Genomic DNA, 20,931 nt, shown 5'->3' with positions numbered 1-20,931 from the left:
TATCTACTTCTATTCAGAATGTTAATTCTGCCCAAAGAGAAGAAGCATTTATCTCCTTTAATTCTGGGTTTGTTCCTTGGATTTTAAATAACTCTAGCTTAGAAAATAGCATCTCTGAATTCTTATATATATACAGAGCGGTCTCATACTGAAACTGGTTCACCTGCTTCTATATTATCTACTTTGGCTTGCAAAGCTTTGAGAGGTCTCAGACAGAGATCTTTTCTAGCTAAGTTCTTTCATTCAAGCTTCTGAAGCTGAACTGAAGCTGGCATTTATGTATGCTTGCCACCTGCTGCATCACTGAACTATTGTCCCCTCCCGTATAGGATAGCTAGTGGAAGGTTTGGAGAACAAGAACATGTATTTATTCTAAGGCGTTTCATTGTTCAAAGCCCTTTATTGTGCAACCTCCCACATCATACAACCTGAGGCTGACAAGTACTCACTACCAGATACTAGAATGCCTGACCCACTTTCATTGCCACACCTGTTTGCTGAGCCACCCTGTACCCCTTTCCATAAACACATAGACTGAAGATGATGTGGAACTCACACCTGCCGAGAGCATCTTTTCACCTCGATGTAGATGCACATATCTTACAGTATGATCTCTTATGTGATATGTAAAGCTGATGAAAGAGCAGCTCAGAAAACCAGTAAAACACATGCAAGGAATTTTGTTCAACATGTGAACAAGCTAAAGCTGAAATGACATAGTCATTGTGCAACTGGTGTGTTTATTAAATAAAAACGCATGTGTCTCACTGATATGGAACTTCAGAGGGGCTCTTAAAGGCCAATAATGAGTACTGAACAAAATTTGGAATTAGGTCTGGGATCTGCCAGTCAGTGCAACATCATACTGCAAAGCCACCTCAAATCTCCCTATTTTATTATTATTATTTTTTAAATGTACCCCCAAACCTCAAGCACAATAACCTCGACACTCCCCAAGATTTAGAATTGTACATCACTTTCCACTGAGAAAGTTCCAAGGTGATTTACAATAAAAACTAAGACCTCTTCTGTGGTTTGTTTGTTTTTTAAAGAAACTGAACAACACTGCCAATTTATTTCAAGGTTAGGCAACCAACAAATCAGTTTTGTTTTGTGAAGCCTGCAAATATCAGAACTGGCAAGCATACAGTATGTTATTGTTTCTGAACAAGCCCTCAACAAATATTCAAAACAGAGAACAGCTTGCACTGCAACTATCTGAACTGTTCAAGCTTAAATTTCCTCTCCTGACAAGATGTTTCATGATGTCTAAAGTAAAAGAGGAAACCCACATAACAGCAATGAGTGGCATTCAACTAAGTTTCACAGAGTTAGACCAACTGAAATTAATGAACATTACTAAATTAGGTCCATTCATTTCAACAGGTCTACTCTGAGCAAAACTTGGTTGAATAACACACAATATTTTTACTATTGTGGCATAACCCTGGACAGCATATCTATGATATGTATAGGATGCTAAAGTAGTACTGGAAAAAGGACCACTTCCCCAATACCCAACAGATAATAGCAGGACAGGTCAAGAGGTAGATGTAAGAATAACAAACAATACAGTTTAGGGAAGAGGCTCAATATATAGCTCGAGACTATGGTTAGTCTTTCCAAACATTAACTATAACCAGACAAGAAGGGTCCAGAGTGTATTTTTGTTTCAGGCACAGGGCTGGTCTCTAGAAAAGGGGAAAATATCACTCTGAACCAGGTTTCAAGAAGAGGGATTTTTTTTTTTTTTGCAAAAACTGAGCATTTTAAAGGGGGGTGGCAGTATTGTCTCTGCATCATTTGTCAACAAAACAAACGGGTTGCCTCAGAGCTGTCTATTATGACTGGAAACTGGGAAGAAGTGTTCTATGCTTTACCTCCTTGCATATTCAAGTAATCAGTAAGAACTGAGTCATGATGAACTCCACACCCCACAAAAAAACCTGTTCAGCTCCACATAGGGGCTCATTTCATATTTTGAGGATCCTAGTTTTAAGTAAGTGGAAATTCCTTTGGCTATGACAAAGGAGATGAATATACATGAGAAGCAGGGTGGGGTAGGAGGTGGCAAGTGTTGCACACTACATGGTTAATGGCTTACTGTGAACAAGAACTCACTGCATGATCACAGCTGCTTCTCTACACTCTTTTCCTTGCACGAACAAGCAGCCATGAAGTTTGGCTTGTTGCTATGCCCAAACCAGGGATTGTGGTTTATTTCACCAGCAAGCCAAATTTTGTTTATGACTTGCTGACTATAGTGGGGAGGACCACACATTCAGAATGAGGCCATAGCATCCTGACACCAGAAAGGAAATAGATATGGGACCATGTGAATAAAATAATGCCCAAGAAGGCACAGAGTACCTTTCCATCATAACTAACTACATCCACGTCCATTCAAGGAAATAAATGCTTTCAGGTCTCACAGAGCTGGGATTGAACTAATGACACCTCTTTGTTTAGACACTAAGGTGATGAAACATCTTCCATTATTCCTCTCCACAGTTAAAAGATGGGGAATATGAAGCAAATGAGTATGGTTGCTATGCACTAATGGAAATTGGGTGGATGGGGGGGGAATACATAGGGGTTAATACACCCCTTATATTAAGGATTGTAGCGTTGTCGGGGGGGGGGGGGGAGTAAACTAAAGTATCACTCCCAAACAACATGAAGGGAACAAAGGTAGGAAGCTTGAGGGCAACGTCAAAACTCAGATGAGATACCTAAACACGCAGCCGATGAAAACACAGCGCTTGATTATAGGGGAGTTAAGACACAGGGAAAGGTAAACAGGAAGCCAGTCCATGAAAAAGGTCACTTTTTAACCCTTCCTGACAGATTTCTGCCCCCGCCTCCCATTTCAACCCATCCTTAATCCCCCCTTTGTCGGGATTTGACGCCCGCCGCCACCCCCCCCCCTTTGTCGTCGCTTCCTATGGCTGTGATAATTAGGTCGCAGAAACTTACAACTGGCCGGGGGAGGCGGATGGACGGGAGGGAGGGGAAAGGTGAGGACGGAGGGGCTGGGAAAAGGCATGGCAGCGTCAGCAAGGCGGGCGGTCGTCGTCGCCCCACACTCGGAAAGGCATAGCTACTTATGGGGCGGGCGCTAAAGGCTGGAGAGCCACGGGAACGCCTGGGAAGTAAGAGGCGTCGCTTTGGGGCAACGAGACCCTGAGAGAAAGAGAGAGGACTGGATGTTGCTTTTAAATGAAGAGATATTTCGGAAAGCGCCAAGCAAGCAACAGGCTAAACGCAACAGGGAGGAGAGAGAGAGAGAGAGAGACGCACCTTCTCAGCGCACATTCCCCCCCCCGGCCCCCCTCCAACCCGGACATTATTTTCCCGCCTTTCCCCTCCAGAAAACGGTCGACAGCCTCCGCGAGACCCAGACGCCCAAAGCCACCTACCAGCCTCCCTCTTCTTCTTCTCCTCGCCCAGCTGCGCTTTTTCCCGACCGGCGCGTCGCCTCCGAAGGGAAGCACTCCCGGCTAAGCGACGAGGGGCGGAGGCAAATGGCCGCTGAGTAAGGCCAAGGAGCCGCCTCTTTCCTCCTCCTCCTCCACCTCGCCCTGTGTTTCTTTTTTCCCTCCCCTCCCTTGCTCGGGCCTCCTCCTCTCCCAGCTCCCGCCGCGAGAGAGAGAGAGAAGGGAAAGCAGCAACAAAACAAACAGGTCAACAACCACCTCTCGTTTCCAGAAAGCACGAGGCAGCCTGGCTGCATCACACGAACCCGCCCCCCGGTCACATTTTTAAAAATCCAAATGCATTTTTTTGTTTAAGACACTCTGCCGCCTCCGAACAGGTCCCGATATTTTACCCATAGGGGAAAAGCGCCTCCCTTGCTTATATTGGAGATGCAGCCCTAATGTTTCCAGGTATGGGGGGGGGGCTAAACCCGTGTTCTGTGAACCGCCCTGAGACCTCTGGTATATAAATTCAATCAATCAATCAATTAATTGGGGAGGCGAGTTGAGAAAGTCCGGGGTTAAATAATCCCTTGCAAGACCCCATCGCTGATATATTCTACTTTAAATCAGCAGGAAGAAGCAACACTGCCCGAGTCAGCTCTCGCAGCCGACGATTTATATTAAAATGCTAAGCAGTGCGCCCAGGATAACACGAACAAGTGGGGAACGCGGCCCAACTCCGTGCATCTCGAATACATCGTGCACAAAACGCAGGTAAAGACGCATATATTGCATGCATGGAAGACTGCCTTCCCTGGCGGATAATCCGTGGCGGTGCATCCTGGTGGTAGGTAGGCAGGGCCATCCCTCCTCTTCCCGCCCCTCGTCCAGCAGCCGCTGCGGGTGAAGAACTGGGAGGAGGGGGGACAGATCCCTTTTGCCAGAAGCCTGACCTCATAGCTGGCAGAGGGCTCCTTCCATTTGCTTAAGGCCCGTCCCGTGCCCCCCTTCGCTCCCTAGGGTCCCTAAATCACATAGAATTAGGTTGAGGAACCAACATTCTCTTAGCCCAGAAGTTCCTTGCCCCAGCATATATGATCAAAAAATATTTACAGCACAATCCTATGCCTATTTACTTAGAAGTAAACGTGCGGTTCAAGGGGGCTTACTCTCCCACAGGTAAATGTGCATAGGATTACCACATTCACACCCACCCAGCTATATATGATACCATAACGACAATGTTAAGGGGCAATGAACCCATATTAAGCAAAAATTATTAGGAGCACTTCCAAACATTCTGTTTTGCTGCTACAATTCATTTGTATACAGTGGTACCTCAGGTTAAGAACTTAATTCGTTCTGGAGGTCTGTACTTAACCTGAAACTGTTCTTAACCTGAAGCACCACTTTAGTTAATGGGGCCTCCCGCTGCTGCCGTGCCGCCGGAACACGATTTATGTTCCCATCCTGAAGCAAAGTTCTTAACCTGAAGCACTATTTCTGGGTTAGTGGAGTCTGTAACCTGAAGAGTATGTAACCCGAGGTACCACTGTACTGGCAAATTCAGGTTGTCCATGGAGGGTGACTTTCGTGCTATTGTGCAACAAACCCACTTCCACAAAAACCCAGGCTTCTGTGATGAATGACAGGAAAGTGTGCAGGACAATTGCTTGACATGGCACTGTATAACAGCCCGGCACCTGATAAAACACGTGTCTTACAAGCTCCCTGCAAACAAATTAGGATGTTCAACAAACGGGTTCTTTGGAAGCAACCTAGAAAAGTAGGGGCATACTCACTATTTCAGCTGGAGAACCCCCAGGCTCTCCATCCCTGATCACTCAGAGATTTAGGATTGGCCCCACCTCACTTTTTTGAGTGTGCATTCATTGGGAAAAGTGGGTTCGCTGCCATGTATGGTGTAGAAGACCCTCACACATGCCAAATATATGCACCAGTTCCATACACCTACTACCCAAATCCAAAGGCAATTTTCAGCAAATAGCTTCTTGTGTTAGCAGATACCAGCCAAAAAGGTGTGTTCAGCCTAACATTCAATTAAACCATTTGACGGTAAGCAAGGCAGCACAGTGTGCCTTATGCTGTAGGGAAAGTCGTATGCATGTCAGCATTTCTGGAACTTTCCTTTTTCTCAGTGATACAGAGCCTGAAGTCCAAACTAATCACCTGTGCCCTTTACCTGAGACTTAAAGGGCAGGTATAATTAAATTTCTCTCATTAATACATGTGGAGGTCTTTTGGGCTGCCCAAGAGGCATGGCAAAATCTTTTACATCTCTGAAGACACCTGCCTACCTTGGCTATGCACCAGCCTTCCCCTGCAGTGTTAGGATTGCAGTGGGAATAAAGAAGTGACATGATAGAAGTTTATAAAATTATGCACAGCATGGAGAAATTGGATAAAGAGAAGTTTTTCTCCTCTCCCTAACACTAGAACTAGTGGACATCTGAATGGAGCTGAATCAGTTGCATAGTTTAAAATATGGAACTTGCTCCCATACGAGGCAGCCATAGCTTCCAACTTGGCCTTAAAACTGGATTAGACAAATTTGTGGAAAACAACACTATCAGTAGCAAGTAGGTGACCGTGTTCTGCTTTCATTGTCAGAGGCATAGTACCTGTGAATACCAATTGCTGGAAATCACAGGTGGGCTGCTGCACTCATGTCTGGCTTGCAGGTTTTTGTGGGCATCTGGCTGGGCACTGAGATCAAGGTCAAATCTGCACTAGTTCTACACACTGTAAACACAATGCAAGAATATTTTAAAAGTATTTGATCAACATGTAAGGTGAAAGTATCAGTCTGAAGACTTGTAGGAAGAAATGAAGGGGGAAAAGATAAAACACAAGAAATAATTGAAGAACTGGATGACAAAAGAGAAATATAGGGGTAAAGATAAGGTATTAAAAGGTTGATTATACCAATTTAGCAGAATACCTGGAAGAACTGTTTGAAACAATTTCAGGACTAGATTGCACAGAACCTATTTCTACTGAGAAGGGATACAGAATTAAGATGTGGCAAAATATATAAACAGTGGTACCTCAGGTTACATACGCTTCAGGTTACAGACTCCACCAACCCAGAAATAGTACCTCGGGTTAAGAACTTTGCCAGGAGGAGAACAGAAATTGTGCTCCGGTGGCGTGGCGGCGGCAGGAGGCCCCATTAGCTAAAGTGGTGCTTCAGGTTAAGAACAGTTTCAGGTTAAGAACAGACCTCCGGAATGAATTAAGGACTTAACCCGAGGTACCACTGTATATAAAATAGGGTAAGAGATGTGAGATTTTTTCTTGAAATATTAAGATAAAAATAATTGGCAAATTACACGATTCACCAAGTAAGGCAATGGAGAATTGTAGTCTTCCATCCCCTGCTCAAATATTTCCCCAGTTATCCTGAAGAAGCAGAAACCTGTGATTTGTAGAAGGCAAATGGAACCCCAAGGTAGAGAAACAGATTTGTCACATTGTTTGGCCTTGTCTAGCTGATTTTTATAGTAGCCAGTATGCCCTCATCATCACACATGAATAGAAACACGGCATGGGTGTAAGGGAATTTAACCCTGCTGTGGTCCTCTGATATTTCTCTATAGTTAATGCCAGTATAGTATAGTGGTTAGTGTTCGAATTCCCACTCAGCCATGAAGCTCACTGGGTGATCTTGGCCAGTCACTGCCTCTCAGCCTAACCTAACTCAGAGAGTTGTTGTGGGGATTAAATGAGAGGAATGGACGTACGCCACCTTGAGCTTGGGGATGGAAAATAAATGCAAACAAGCAAACACATTAAGAGTTTCCAAAACAGAATATTGTTAACATAGCCTTGGCTTTTCACTATTTTCAACTTAATTCTGTCTTTATCTGTGACTAGTATTACTATTCCTCAGTAGGATAAATGTGCATGATCAAACAGCAAAGTGGTCAGCAGTAGCATGTTATACAGGAGACTCTTCTATCACTACTGAGGTGTGTGTGTGTGTGTGTGTGTGTGTGTGTGTGTGTGTGTTGCACGCGTGCGCGCGCGCGCACACACACACACACACACACTAGCCCCAAGGTTAGATCACCTCTAGTATTAACTCTGGTAAGGGCAGCATGTTCACAATGGGATCAACAATGCTTAAGTATCACTGAATTTCCATATATTGTAAGTTTACAACCAAATGAAGCAGCAATTCCCTCGCTGTTTGCGTGCAAAAAAATCTGTCCAAAGACCAAGATCAAAAAACCCACTGATAATTATCAGTACTGCAGAATACCTAGCAACTTTAAGTAATAAAAAAAATCTCCAAACTTTAAATTACTAAAGCACATCTTTATTTTGCAATTAAACAATTAAGATCCACAAGTAAACTATGTTTTTTTCTTCAAGTTTGTACCTAGACAACTATTTGTCAATCAAAATTAAATATATCCACAAAATATGTATAACAGCATATATTTCACATAATGAAGTTGCTCTTAAGACTAAAAACAAGATTTGTTAAATGCTATATTTCATTTCTGGGGAGCTGCTGGTATAGTATGTAGAACATTAGTGTACTTTATTAATGGCAAGAACTCTCATTTTACCCCAATGCAGGCAAGATACATAAGGCCCTTTTAAAGCATACAGTAGCTGCATTGATGAATGCTGAATTCTTTTCATTGTCCAGTGTTGACCAAATTCAAGTGCATGTCATTTTCAACGGAGCACATTTCCTGCTGCTTAGCATAGAGGTTCTTAGCTAAATAGTGTTTTTTTACCTTAAAAATAAAATAAACACATAAATTCAAAAGACAAATCTATATCAGATAAACTTGTGTAGTAAACAGAAGATGCACAATTATATTAGAGATGACCTACTGAGATGCTCAAAGCCAGCTCACTGGGCAGCGCAACACCCAACTGAATTGGACAATGCAACGTCACAGGGGGGGAAATGCAAATTCATTACCCCTAGCAACAAAAATAAATAAATTTGGGCACCCAAAAGGATTGTGGATTATGATCGAGACACAGTATTAGGTTTACATTTACACATATACTATAGCACCTGTGACAGGAAAGGGGGGGTGGGGAAACTAGAGAAATCACATTTTTCTTTTTCTTTTTAGTATTTGCTAGGACAACCAGAGCCATATAAATTCATGTTAAATTTGAAGCCCAGCCCCTTCAAATTGCACCAGGAAGTTTGTGGACATACTCCTATAGAGGAATACAAAGGAACTTAGTGCCAATTGTTTTAACTGCTCCAACCATATTATAGCCTTTGTGTATAAGGAATTGCAACTTTTTCCCTTTAAAAACTATTTTTGTGCATTATCTATTCTTTATAATTTACAACTTAAATACCCACCCCCGGTTTCCAGAGTTTTATGCAAATATTAGTAATGCTAAGCAGCTATAAATATATACGCCAGGATTCAGAGAGCTCGCTGGATACACAGAAGTACTTCCAAGTATGCACTGATGTTCCCCCTAACCACAACTCCCTATTCTTCCTCAGAGGTTACTCCCAAAGGTCTTTAAAGTCTGGAAGCAACAAGGATGGAGCCAAGGGGCAGCACATAGAAAAACTCTCTGCCCAACCCTGGAGACCCTAGGCACAGTAAACTACTAAATTAAATGAAATCCACTGAGAAAAAACAATCAGAACTTGTAAGCAGCTACATTGTGGGGGTTACTTTTAGTATCATTATGATGATTAGGGTTTTAAAACTTAAACCAGAAATATGTTTATCAACAGTTGCACTGCTATAATACCACAAAACAGGATGCTGTACGAGAACTACAGAATGGTACTCAGGCCTTGATATTTAAGGTCCGTATGCTGTGTGGTAGTGTACACAGTGTTTAGCTTCCTAGAATGCATTTTAAAACAGATGAAAACAGGTCAGAAGCGTAGCGCACCGATAAAACAAATTCACACGAGGAACAATCCCAATCAACTCTGCACAGGAAACAATTAAGTATCTCTCTCTCCAACCTGGTAGCAAATTTTATTTTCTCCAAAACTTCTGTCAGTAGTAAAGCATTAGATAAAGTGCTACTATTTGAAATTCAAGAAATTTAGGCAAAAAGTAAATATTTTAAAATGTGTTAAATATCAAGTAATTCCACCAAATAATGTCCATCAAGGTTGTTTCCAAAGAGCCATTTCCAAAGCGTTAACATAGTGGTCTTCAAATCTCTCATAGGCCAGAATATTGGGTTTGAGGCAGGGTGGCTAACCTGTTCCCCTTCAGAAGTTGCTGAATTACAACACTCATTTCTGACAACTGGCCACACTGGCCGAGGCTGTTGGGAATTAAGAGTCCCAACATCATCTTGGAGGGCAACAGATTAGTCACCTCTGGTTTAAAGGCAATACAATTTCATCACTTGCCCTCCAATGATTGAAAGCAAATAATTTCTAAACTTTCTTAAAAACACAGATTGCAACTGATGTGAAAGCCTATGGGTTGTTAAAGTTAAGCATTCAAAGTTCTGGATAGGCAAAGAAGATTTTCTCCTAATCTTTTTACTATACCATTCCGAAGACTGAGAAGCAACCATTTTAACTTTGGTTTGTATTTCTTCTAATTTGGCGGCATTGACTAAATCAAAGCAAACATATTGATTTTCCTGTACGTCACTTCCAGTATTGCCAAATTGGTTCTGCAATTTTAACAAATCAATATACTGCTTTGTTATACAATGAACTTGTTGGTTACAATTTAACATCTGTACCCAAAATTCCTTTCCTCCATTGCAAGTGGTAATAGCGCAAACTGAAAGTTAGTGTTGCATAATAATGGAAACAAAGGCTTGTGTTTGTTTCTACATGGCAGCTGGGTATTAAAATTAGGAAGAGCATGCATGCACACACATACACACAAGCTACTACAAGAGACCCAAGGGATATCTGCAGGAAATCTAGGACACATAATTTAAGATGATTCCCAGATTGTAAGTTACAAGACTTTTAATTATCAGCTTGCATCCAAAGATATGGGCTTTCCCACCATTCCTCTTCACCAAAGCCTCCAAATTATACTCCTGAGGGTCAAGCGACCTTCTAGCATGGCAAGTGATGTGGTACAGGGTCTGTAGGAGTAGGAGGAAAATCAGCAGAAATTGTGGTCAAGTGCTTGCCACTTGCACAAGAATGCCTTTGGATCCAAGCCACTGTATTCATATAAGGCATCTGTTACTTCACTTGGTTGAAGCTATTCCCCCCACCCCCGCACCCTAATCAGCTTCTCAGCCCAACAAGGACTGCAGTGAAGAGTATCAACTGCTTACAGTTGCACTGTAAAAAGGGAAGGAGACACAATTCATTGAACCCTCTGGTCAACATACAACTTCATTTCAACACCCCAAGAGCCTTGTGGATAACATCCAGAGGCTTATTTTAATAACCAGTGCAATGAGCAATTCCCCTGCACATCCCAAGCTGCTTTCTCGGGCTGCTTCTCTCCCCCTCTCTCTGCGCATGAATATTTACAATGCCATGGATTCAGTCTGTATTTTGCTACATGCTGGGACATAAAAATAGGAGAGACTGCATAATATGCTGAACTTTCTCTTGCACAGCATATGCTGATCTAAGTGATCTGTGAATCTAACTATACAGACAAGTTTAAGGCCAGAAATTTAAAAAGTGCAGGTGGTACCAGGTGCCTCCACTGCTTTCCAACAGCCAAGTCAAAGACTGAGGAACAGCACCTGCAAGATACAGTATATGGCAAGAACTCCTAAGACTTTCAGGAGCTTGGGTAACCATTCATTGCCAACCACGCACTGCCTATTCTTAGTTACACTCTAGTAATTCTGCCCCCTATCAAGCAGACCCTTCCCCCCAAAATAATAGAGTTCTGCTCCATCAGATGGAAAAAAAACTGCTGAGATTCTACAATACAACATTTCCTTCTTCTGGGCCTTCATGCACAGCTGCAACTGAAGCATTTCTGCTGCTTTTCAACCTTCCACAGATGCAACAAACCTAAATCTGCACATCGCTTGTGGCAAGGTGCAAGCCATACTATACTTCCATTAAAAACCTCTCCCCAGCTCTCTGCACTTGCATTTTGTGCTTTCTGTGATAGGACAGCATTTCTAAATTGGGAGCTGTGGGATACTGCTACCCTATAAGATATTTCTCTAGTATGTTAATAGGCTGGATTACAATGTATTAATATGATAGGCTTTATTACATCAGTGAAGATGTCTTATATTTTAGACTTAATTTGTGGCCTTATGCTGATCTTGGTTTCAAATGATGCATGTATGATGATGCATAGGAAAACCACTAAGGGACAACCAGGAATCCTGTTCTTATGTTAACACAGGGACATTACTGCAGCACTGGAAGTGGATGTCTACTCCAATGATTTGGAGGGACTATGCTCTAAGTGGCATGATTAGCTGGCACACTTAAAGTCATGCTGCTCAGAGAATGACTGACACTGAGGGTACTTAATATTTAACTTTCTCCAAGGTATACCTCTACCACCCCAAAAGCCACAAACCTAAAAAGGCAAAAAAGCAATTTTAAGAAGTCTCTCAAGAGTCCTAGATTTCTGCATTAGAAACCTTCAAAAGTACTTTAAATAATCATAGTTTTCAGTCCTTAAGATAAAAAACAAAAACACAAAAAACATACATCAGAAACATACATTGGCACTAAACCATTTCCCTATGGCTCTTATTTACAATTAAAACAACCTGAATTAAAACGACAACGACAACAACAGCAACAGGAAGTGTTACATATGATTCTTTTCTCTCCCATCTTTTTTTAGCAAATAGTAAGAAAATAATTATTCATAAAATCCAACATCCATAACACCCATCATTTTATATGTCATTATTCCTGAAACATACATTCATGTTTTGTACAGAATGAAAAAACATACAAAAAATATTTTTCCCTTTTCTTTTTAGCTTGATACAGATCTTCATAACCCAATGCAAAGCAATGAACAGTATTAACTTTTAGGCCATATAAAAATACTTGTAAAAGGCTATTTATACCACTATGGGAAGATGCATGTTGTGAAGATCCACTTTTATGGCATGATAATGCTTTAATTTGTTATCCTTTCTTTATTATGTGTGCATTTGAGGGAAATTCCTGTGGCTTGTTTATCTGCTGCTTACCCTACCAAACTAATCTCTTTCCATATTTCTTCATTGCCGCTAACCAGCAAGCCCTAAATCAGCTTATATCAGAGGAGATGGAGGCCTGAAGGCAGCTAATGTTTCTGCCTATATGTCAGATCAACATCCTAAGTACCAAAAATATATGCCAACAAAACTATACAATGTGGTATAAATGTTTCTCATGGATTCAAATTGCTTTGGCAACCTCACATAAGAAAATCAGCTTATTTAAAATATCAATGATATACAACTCTCTAGTAATTTTCCTTGTATAAGTTTATAAAATGGGCAATGCTGCTTTCATTTATATGTTGGCAACAGTAACATATGTTGGCAATAGTAACATATGTTTCACTAGAATGGATGCAGTAATTTAGTATTTACTTTAATGTGTTACAAATGCTTAAATTAGTCCTGCAAATAACCAACACTATGGCACAGAACAATTTCCAAATTAAAATCAGGAAAGCCTTCTCTAGGTATTAAACCATTTTTGAAGTAAGCGGTTCAAAACAGAATATGAATATGCAGTATATAGCATTATTTATATTCCTGTTTGCCACCTGACTGGTTGGTAGAACTACTGGAGGCTTTCTATAAAAAGGATTTTACATTGCTTGCACTAACATCTAAGGATGGTTTAGAGTGCACTGCAATATTGTTAGCAGTTACTCACATTGTGCTGGGTAATCTGAAACTGTCTGAAGCATAGTTTAAAAATGCATTTCAGCCTTTCATTTTGTGTTGAACAGAAACAAACTATTAAAAGCCACTGGATCCTTCAATTATCAATTGATGTAGAACATTTGAATCCACTATCCCGCTTCAATTTCAGAGCTGTCAAAAGTAGCAGTTTATCAAGTACTCATGCTAATTTGTGAGAGCAGACAAAAGTGTATTCCTACACCCTGGACAAATGCTCAGTTAGAGACTGAGGGGTGTGTGTGTCTGTTTTAAGAAACCCATTACACCTCATCCTACTGAAACTACAGTTTGGATGAAAGGAATTGACACTAGCATTCATTTCTACACTGACTCAAGAAGTTATATTAAAAGGATAATAATGCAATAATTTCAAAACCAGAAATGGAGACTACTGGATTTGCTTTGAAAATAAACAAACAGGCCAGCAGATGAGGTTTTGCTTTTTTGAAAAAAATAAAGGTTCTCTTTCATTTGGTATCATGATGAAGAGCTGCTACAACTTTGCACCACCAATTTCAGGGCATTGGGTACAAACTTTATACAGCAGATTTGCAGCCCCTCCCAGTACATATAGAGGAGAATAATTTTTTTTTTAAAGAAAAGACAAACCTCATATTGTCATCTATAGTCTGCATATTCTGCTTTTTAAAAAATTCAGTAATTATTCAAACCTTTTTAATACAGGGCAGCGTAGGTTTTCATAAAGAAACAATTGAATCCTAAATGCATATTGTGCAAGAAGCTGTCTCAGATCTTCTTCTTCTTCTTCTTCTTCAATAAAAAGGAGACAAAAACCTTTACATGACCCTAGAATGAGTTCAGATTCTGTATCAATTAAGTGCTTCCAACTGCATACATGCTAATGACCTCAAAAAAAGAGGCACACAAATAAAAAAGCACAAAAGAACACAGAGATCCCAAAGAACATATGGAAAACATAAATGTTTTGGGAACAAGCTGATGGCATTTTATGCACTTTCCTCCACTTTTGTCTTGTCATAACACAGTATAGCACAAACATGACTCAAGAAAGCACAAATGTGGACTCAGGAAATGTAACTGGCAAGCAGGTCATGGGGAAAGCTTACCTTGAAGTTTTAAAACAGTTATCAGAACTATCAAAAAGGTATAGCATACTCAATTACAAAGCTTTTTTTTCTCACTGGAAGGCTAAAAGAAAGAAATTCTAAAACTATTTACTGGCTTTACATTTGATGTTGCAAATATTTTACCAGTTGAAAGGAATGTGTCAGATTTCCCACTTCATTTCATAGCAGTAAACAATTATTACTTATTTAATAGGCTGGGGTGCTCTTGCTACCCATAGTAGCATGCAGGTACTTATAGAAAGAGAAGGAATGGTATTTCTGTGACCCCCTATTGTATTCTAAGTACCATATTCTAAGCACCAAGGGCCATGCTTTAAAGTGTGAACCTGCTAAAGTAAATGTTACAATGATGATACTTCCCCCTTTAGGGCCAATACAAGTGCCTTGTCATTAAAGACATACACTGTAAGTCTCAAGGCACTTAAGGGGTTAAGACAAAACACATGCATTCATTCCCATTAGGTAATGTCGTCAGATGTTACAAAACACACCAATGTTGTGACATGCTGAGAAACAGAGCTACCAGGTCAAAAATAAATGCCCCTCCTATCCCACCTAAATAAGATGCTGGTTAAACGGGCCTTTATGCAGCTACTGCCGAGTTAGACGAAAATGTAGCTTTCCACTATTAATCAGGTTAGATCCTTAGAACGGCACTGGGCAAAATGTGCTGCTTCAGTAGGCAGTGTGTCTAGTAGTAGTAATATTGCTAATGTTTCACCAAAATAAAAAACAAAACAAAACAGCAAGGATCTTAACACAGCAAAATTTAGCATTGGAAGAAATGGCTTTGTGTGTATTGTTGTTGCTTTAAAAAGACATAGGTGTCAACCAAAGAGTGAAAAGTGTTCCAAGCCTTTTTTTTGTAGCAGTTCAAACAAAAAGGGACTGTATGGCACTACAATGATGTCTGGAAAGTCATGGAGTTCCTTAAGTCTGGTTTGTTCGAAGCAAAGCATGAAGAAAGAGTCTTCCAACACAGAAAAATCATAGTGTTTTAGAGACCAATTTTCAGTTTCAACATAAAGTGCAATAGTGCTGAAGTTTTTTCCATGTCCTTTTCATTTCTTCATTGTTTTCAGACACCATTTCTTGCAAGTAATGTTATGGCACACCAGTGTCTTGTATGGATTCTTCTGAAAGGTATCTTTTGTTTTCTATTAATGCAGCGAAGTCGTTAAAGGTCTAACAAGTTCTTCTTCATACACTTTCAAAATAGCCTCACAAACGAATCTGTATTGACTCTAGAAAGAACAGTGCAATAATTTATAAGTCACAGAAAAACAAACTGGAGAAACTATCAGGATAAACTTAAAAGACTTGAAGAATTTTGTGCTGAAAATACTACAGGATGGATCCAGTGACCAGCATGCTGCAGAAGAGGCTTCGGGGGGGTAGGATGGGGGGGGATTAGCTTTCCTCTCTGCTTTTCTCCGACTCCAACCCTGTGGAACAACTGATGGTAAGGCATCCATCAGCAAACAATTGTTAAAAATCTCCCTTATTCTCCTCTCACCCCTCCTAAATCTGCTCTGGAAAACCTTAGGGGGGCTACGGGGCTAAGGGGATTCATTAAAAACTGTTTCCTTCTCCATTTTGCTGATGGAAGTCTTCAGTACTTAAGTGACAGTTTGATACAACAGTTTAAAAGTTTACATATACAAATATATAAACTTACATTTCAAGGGCTGCAAATTAAAAAGAAAAAACAAAGAATGAATGTGAAATTCATATTTAAGTAGCAGCCTTGAGATTTTCTCCCACTGACAACTTTTTAAAATATTGTTCAAGTTGCTCACTCTGATCATTAGAATAAATACGAATTCTAGGTTCTATATAACATCCTATATTCTATAATATCCATAGGCTACTTTTTCAGGTTTTTATTAGCGTATAATCAGTCTTTAGTGCATCTAGAGAAAGAAAGGTCTAAAAAAGAAATTTGTGTTCGCACAAGACAATAGCTATGTAATTTCTAATATATAGGGTGAATCTAAATTCACATTTAAAACATGAAACCTAGGACAATGCCACCTTGTGGATAACATGTGGAAGTATGAACATTTACAGGGGAAACGGAAAGATTCAGACTTCAGCTTTAGGATGGCGATAACAAAACACTAAATCACTTTTCCTATGTGTGTTTTAATTTCCTTCTTGAACTTAAAAGCAAGCCTTCACTTCATTTCATGATCTCTAAATAAACTCGTGTATGGTTAACTGCTTGTTCTACATCAAATATGTGCACCTTGATCCAGAAAAAGATATATGTAAGCAGAAACATTCTTGCAAGTACATTTTTCCTACTCCATGCATGGAAGTGTGCTATGAAGAGGGGAGGAAACATCTGGAGTCCACAGATGGTGTTCCTGTACTGTGTGCACAGAAGATGAATAGCATCAGCTCTGACCTTGCTAATCATTTCCTTTGTTGTTTGATAGAGGGAGGGGAAAGCAGGTGTTGGACACCAAACACAACGGGTGGGGTCAGGCTAGCATAAGCCAATACAAGTGAATGTTTTAGCTCCACGCATAGCCCCTTTGCTCCTCTTATAACGCAAATGAATGAGCAATCAACAAAGTCTTACATTAACTATAATTTCTCATTTTGGAGAAAATGGGAAAAAACCTATAGTATATAGACTTCAGAAAATGCCAGGATATTAGGCCAACTTCAGACTATGGCTTTAACCACGGCTTCCCAGCAGGCATGACATGAGAAACTATAATTAATGGAAGAGTTCCTGGTTTGTTTGCTCCCTCATGCAAGGGGGCTATACGCGTGGCTAAAAGTTTTGTATCTTTTGCTCTCATAACTGTCTACCACTACCAGCAACAAACAACATCTGTTTGACAAAGCAGATGCTGCAAGTTACATACAAATCAATACTTATTTTAAATTTTAAATTGGTTCTTTCTTTAAAATTCAGTTAAGTGCCATCTATTTAAAAGTCACTGTTAGGCATCTGTGAAACTGGAAGCAGTTTGTTCCAATGTATCAATAACTTACAGGAGTTTGGATCATCATGGCCCTTTGATCTCTCATAGTTCTCACAATATCCAAGGGAAAAACAGGCTGATTGCACTCAATGAGACACATAGCTGTTTCCATAGTGATAAGAACTCCTGTTCGTCCAATCCCGGCACTGTAAAATAAAAAGGACTACTTCTTATCACATTTAATATTTTAAAGCACTTAGGAGATATATATAATTAAGTGGCCTAAGTCAAACTTTTCTGAGTTAGCTGACATATACAGCAGCAGCATTCGCCACTAAATGAACACATTTTTTCCCATAACAAAGAGAGTAGATTTAATGAGAAATAATATATATGTACTTGTAACTGTCGTTCTTTGGGAAGCAGCCACATCACACAAATAGGCAAACAGCTGGGTCTGAACTTGTTAGGGAACCCTTCAAAGGCAGTGAAGGTATGTTAACTTCAGACTTATGTAGTTTATTTGGGTGTTTTGCTTACTAGAACCCATGTGATCCACATGTTTAGAATGTACAGAGTAACAGTATATATTCAAGATCTCTTAATATTCAAGAAATAGCCAGGAGCTGCTCTTTCTGGCTCCATCCAACATGGTTTGAGTAACAAGGTCTTCCTGAGCTCTGGCGCGCTGCTGCATCCATAATTATCCTTTGGTGCTTAGTTTATCTCTTAGAATTCTATGTAAATTTTTTCTTTTGTGGTAGCAAACACTGAAGGCTGGATAAAGAGAAAAATAGGGCATAATTCCCAGGATTATCAGCCCAGATACAGTCAAACCTTGATTGCCGAATGTAATCCATTCTGGAAGACTGTTTGACTTCCAAAATGTTCAACAACCAAGGCACAACTTCCGATTGGTTGCAAGAGCATCTTGCACTCAAGCAGAAGCCACATCGGACGTTCGGCTTCTGAAAATCATTTGAAAACCGGAGCATTTACTTCCTTCCGGGTTTTTGGTGTTCGGGAGCCGAAACGTATGATAACAGAGGTGCTCAGGAACAGTGGTTTGACTGTACCCATTTCCACTCCAGAGCCCAGCAAGAGAATAGATCTTTTGGAATACTAGATGGAGTTCAGCGTTGCACGGGAATGAATGTTCTGCCTGTGCAATCATTCAGTTCCCCCTTGTGTGTGCTGTTCAGGGAGTTCACTGAATAACCCTAGAGCCAATTTCAGGGGGCATGGAGTGGGGGGAGCCCCACTGCATTCCGCTGATGGCTCATTACGTAGATCCCACCCATGATGCTTTATGTGCCAGGTCTCAACTAGATGCCAGTCAGTTATTACTGAATTATCAAATCAAAGCCCATCCACATACACATAGGAAAGGGAGCAAAAGAATATGGACCAGACAATGTGGCATTGATACATTTCAATAAATTTCATTTTTGTAATGAGGCATGACTGATACTGTTTTTGACCTCAGACCTTGTGATGATGCCAAAATCCAAAGCTGAATATGAAAACAATTAGAACTTCAAACAAGAATTAAATAATTCTAGTCTGGTATCTATGCTTTTGACCTACAGTGTAATGGGAGAACCCACTTATACAGTCTCCAGCAGCTGATGTTTGGTTAATGAAGCTCCTGAAACTGAGCCCTAGCCTATTTACCTGTTCTGAGTGAAAACCACTTGTAGGTGACCAGAAACAGCTTAGAAGCACAGCAGCAGCATGGGACAGAACTGCTGTAGCTGCTGTACAGATGAAAAAGCTACAGAAACTGAAGAACTGGCTATTAGGCCAGAAGGAAGAATAAAGAAGCCATGGATGCTGCTGGCAACATGTATTAAACAATACAATGCACAATTACCGGTACTATGTACATTACTAGTAAGGTACCCCTCTTTAAGACAGTTTAGCCATTTCTATTTTAGCCTCATAGTTCACATGCATGGTTAGTACGGCTTCCTAAATTAGTTTCCTATCCAGTTCTGGCACATAAAGACATCATAGCTTTATGAAGCATGAAAACATGTTTCCAGACAATTAGGCAAAGCTATTCTCATTCAAAACCAGAAGGTCAAAAGAACACAGCAAGTAACTGTTTCTTTTAATTTAACAGAAACAAGAATTCAGCTCTATATTTGAAAAGGAAGGTGGCTACAAAATGAAATAAGGTTTTTGGTTGAAATCTTGAGAGGGGAGGCGCAGTGAGTTTTCCCTACAAGCTAAATACCTGCAGTGAACAACAACTGGCTCTTCTCTGCCAGCTCTTTTTTTCCTGATGAGACACACAAAATCCAGGAAGTCACTGGAATCATCAGGAACCCCATGATCAGGCCATGCTATGTACTGGATTTGAGTAAGCTGACGGTCCTCATTTTTCTAGCAAAACAAAATTTGTTCAAATGTAATAGATCATTTCAGTGTTTTCGTATAACAAGTTTAATTGTCGAAGTCAACCTATCTCGGTTTCAAGTTTCTACTTTCACGTGTCACAAAATATCTAGATGCTTCATGCCATTTAAACGAAGTGCAAGATCATTAAAAAGTGTCCTGTGGATTTTCAAAAATAGACCCCATGGGCCATATGCTGTGCTGATTTGAGGTTAAAGGTAAGATAATCTTTTAAACAGGTATGGGGGAACCTGTGGTCCTTCAGATGTGGGCAGACTACAATTCCCATAATCTGGGACTGTTAGTGATCATGGCTGGGACTGAGAAGTAGACTCTGACAGTACCTGGGCGATCACAGGTTCCCCACCCCCTTTTAAAGATACATGTCAGAGCCACCCGAGGTCCCAGCTCACAAGAGACCAAAATCCAGTCCAAGTTATATACAAAAGGTTTTATTGAAGAACATTGTTGTCGTTACATCCAAGCTCCGTGGCTCAGCATCTGTTACCCTTAGATGTTAGAAGTCCCCTCTGAGTCAGTCCCGCCCCTGCACCAGCTTAAGAGGCTTGTACTGCTCCACCTTTTCCTCTCCTTCCTTTTCCGCAGGGTCTTCCTGCCCCCCTGTGCTCCCTCCCTCCGGGACTCCCCCGAGGCTGAGTCTTCTGACGCCTGCTCCCCCCTCCTTCGTGCTTTGGGACCAGGCTCCTCCTCAGGGCTCTCCTCATTTCCGCGCGCCTCCACATTTGAACTTGGCGCGCGTACGTTGCCTCTGACCTTCCTTTCGACCGTTACGCTACTCTCGGTACTACACTCCTCCCCTTCCGGCAGGACGTTCTGCTCCGAACTCCTTCCCCTCTCTGCTTCCTGTTCTGCTCTTTCTGACACACTGGCAACTCCACCCCCTTCACTCCGTTCCGACGGAGAGGCCGGTCCCGATCTCCAACCCCCACTGGGGATTCCCTCTTCGTTCCCCTGCTTCTGACTGCTTCCCTCTCTACTGCCCCTTGGCCTGACCAGGGGGGCTCCCTTTTGGGAATCCTCGGATTCACTTGACGGACTCACTGACAACCTCGGGTCGTCGTCGTCCTCTTCCTCGTCGCCCTGGGACCCCTCCCCCTCGCTCTCTGTCCCTGAAACCCTGACAATACAAAACAGGTAAATTTACATATTTTATCGAGCCACTTTATGTAGACGTAAGTGCATACA

At 41.0% G+C, this 20,931-nt stretch overlaps 3 protein-coding genes across 5 annotated transcripts in view; 1 reads left to right on the top strand and 2 right to left on the bottom strand.

Moving 5' to 3' along the window:
• EPB41L5 (erythrocyte membrane protein band 4.1 like 5) overlaps positions 1 to 3,553 on the bottom strand; it is a 56,802-nt gene extending 53,249 nt beyond the window's left edge. Inside the window, exon 1 of the mRNA XM_083738631.1 lies at positions 3,420 to 3,553. The gene's annotated coding sequence lies outside the window, so the exon portion shown is untranslated. The remainder of the gene's footprint in view (positions 1 to 3,419) is intronic.
• LOC310851962 (uncharacterized protein) lies at positions 937 to 20,101 on the top strand. The gene is made up of 4 exons (XM_083754638.1): positions 937 to 2,691; positions 3,372 to 3,535; positions 4,050 to 4,193; positions 19,965 to 20,101. The coding sequence occupies exons 1-4, from the start codon at positions 2,677 to 2,679 to the stop codon at positions 20,014 to 20,016; spliced, it is 375 nt and encodes a 124-aa protein (XP_083610764.1). The 5' UTR covers positions 937 to 2,676; the 3' UTR covers positions 20,017 to 20,101.
• The window catches only part of PTPN4 (protein tyrosine phosphatase non-receptor type 4), an 85,478-nt gene continuing 72,286 nt past the window's right edge, over positions 7,740 to 20,931 (bottom strand). For 2 of the 3 annotated variants that reach the window (XM_083737425.1, XM_083737427.1), the window contains 3 exons: positions 19,565 to 19,713; positions 17,396 to 17,531; positions 7,740 to 15,630 (listed from right to left, as the gene is read on the bottom strand). In XM_083737425.1, the coding sequence (XP_083593551.1) occupies positions 15,547 to 15,630; positions 17,396 to 17,531; positions 19,565 to 19,713 (369 nt within the window). In that variant the 3' untranslated portion in view covers positions 7,740 to 15,546. Of the gene's footprint in view, positions 15,631 to 17,395; positions 17,549 to 19,564; positions 19,714 to 20,931 lie in introns of all 3 variants that reach the window. The other variant, XM_083737426.1, reaches the window with a different exon arrangement.

The sequence above is a fragment of the Podarcis gaigeae genome (assembly GCF_964106915.1).
Source record: "Podarcis gaigeae genome assembly, chromosome: 1".
Taxonomy (NCBI): Eukaryota; Metazoa; Chordata; class Lepidosauria; order Squamata; family Lacertidae; genus Podarcis; species Podarcis gaigeae.
The sequence above is the reverse complement of the archived record's forward strand: the minus strand, read 5'-3'. Positions and strand labels throughout refer to the sequence as shown.

Bases quoted from the DNA above. Each gene is read 5' to 3' on its own strand.
- LOC310851962 (XM_083754638.1), top strand. The intron at 3,536-4,049 runs GTAAGGCCAAGG...ACTTTAAATCAG, and splicing joins CGGAGGCAAATGGCCGCTGA to CAGGAAGAAGCAACACTGCC. The intron at 4,194-19,964 runs GTAAAGACGCAT...TCTTTTAAACAG, and splicing joins ACATCGTGCACAAAACGCAG to GTATGGGGGAACCTGTGGTC.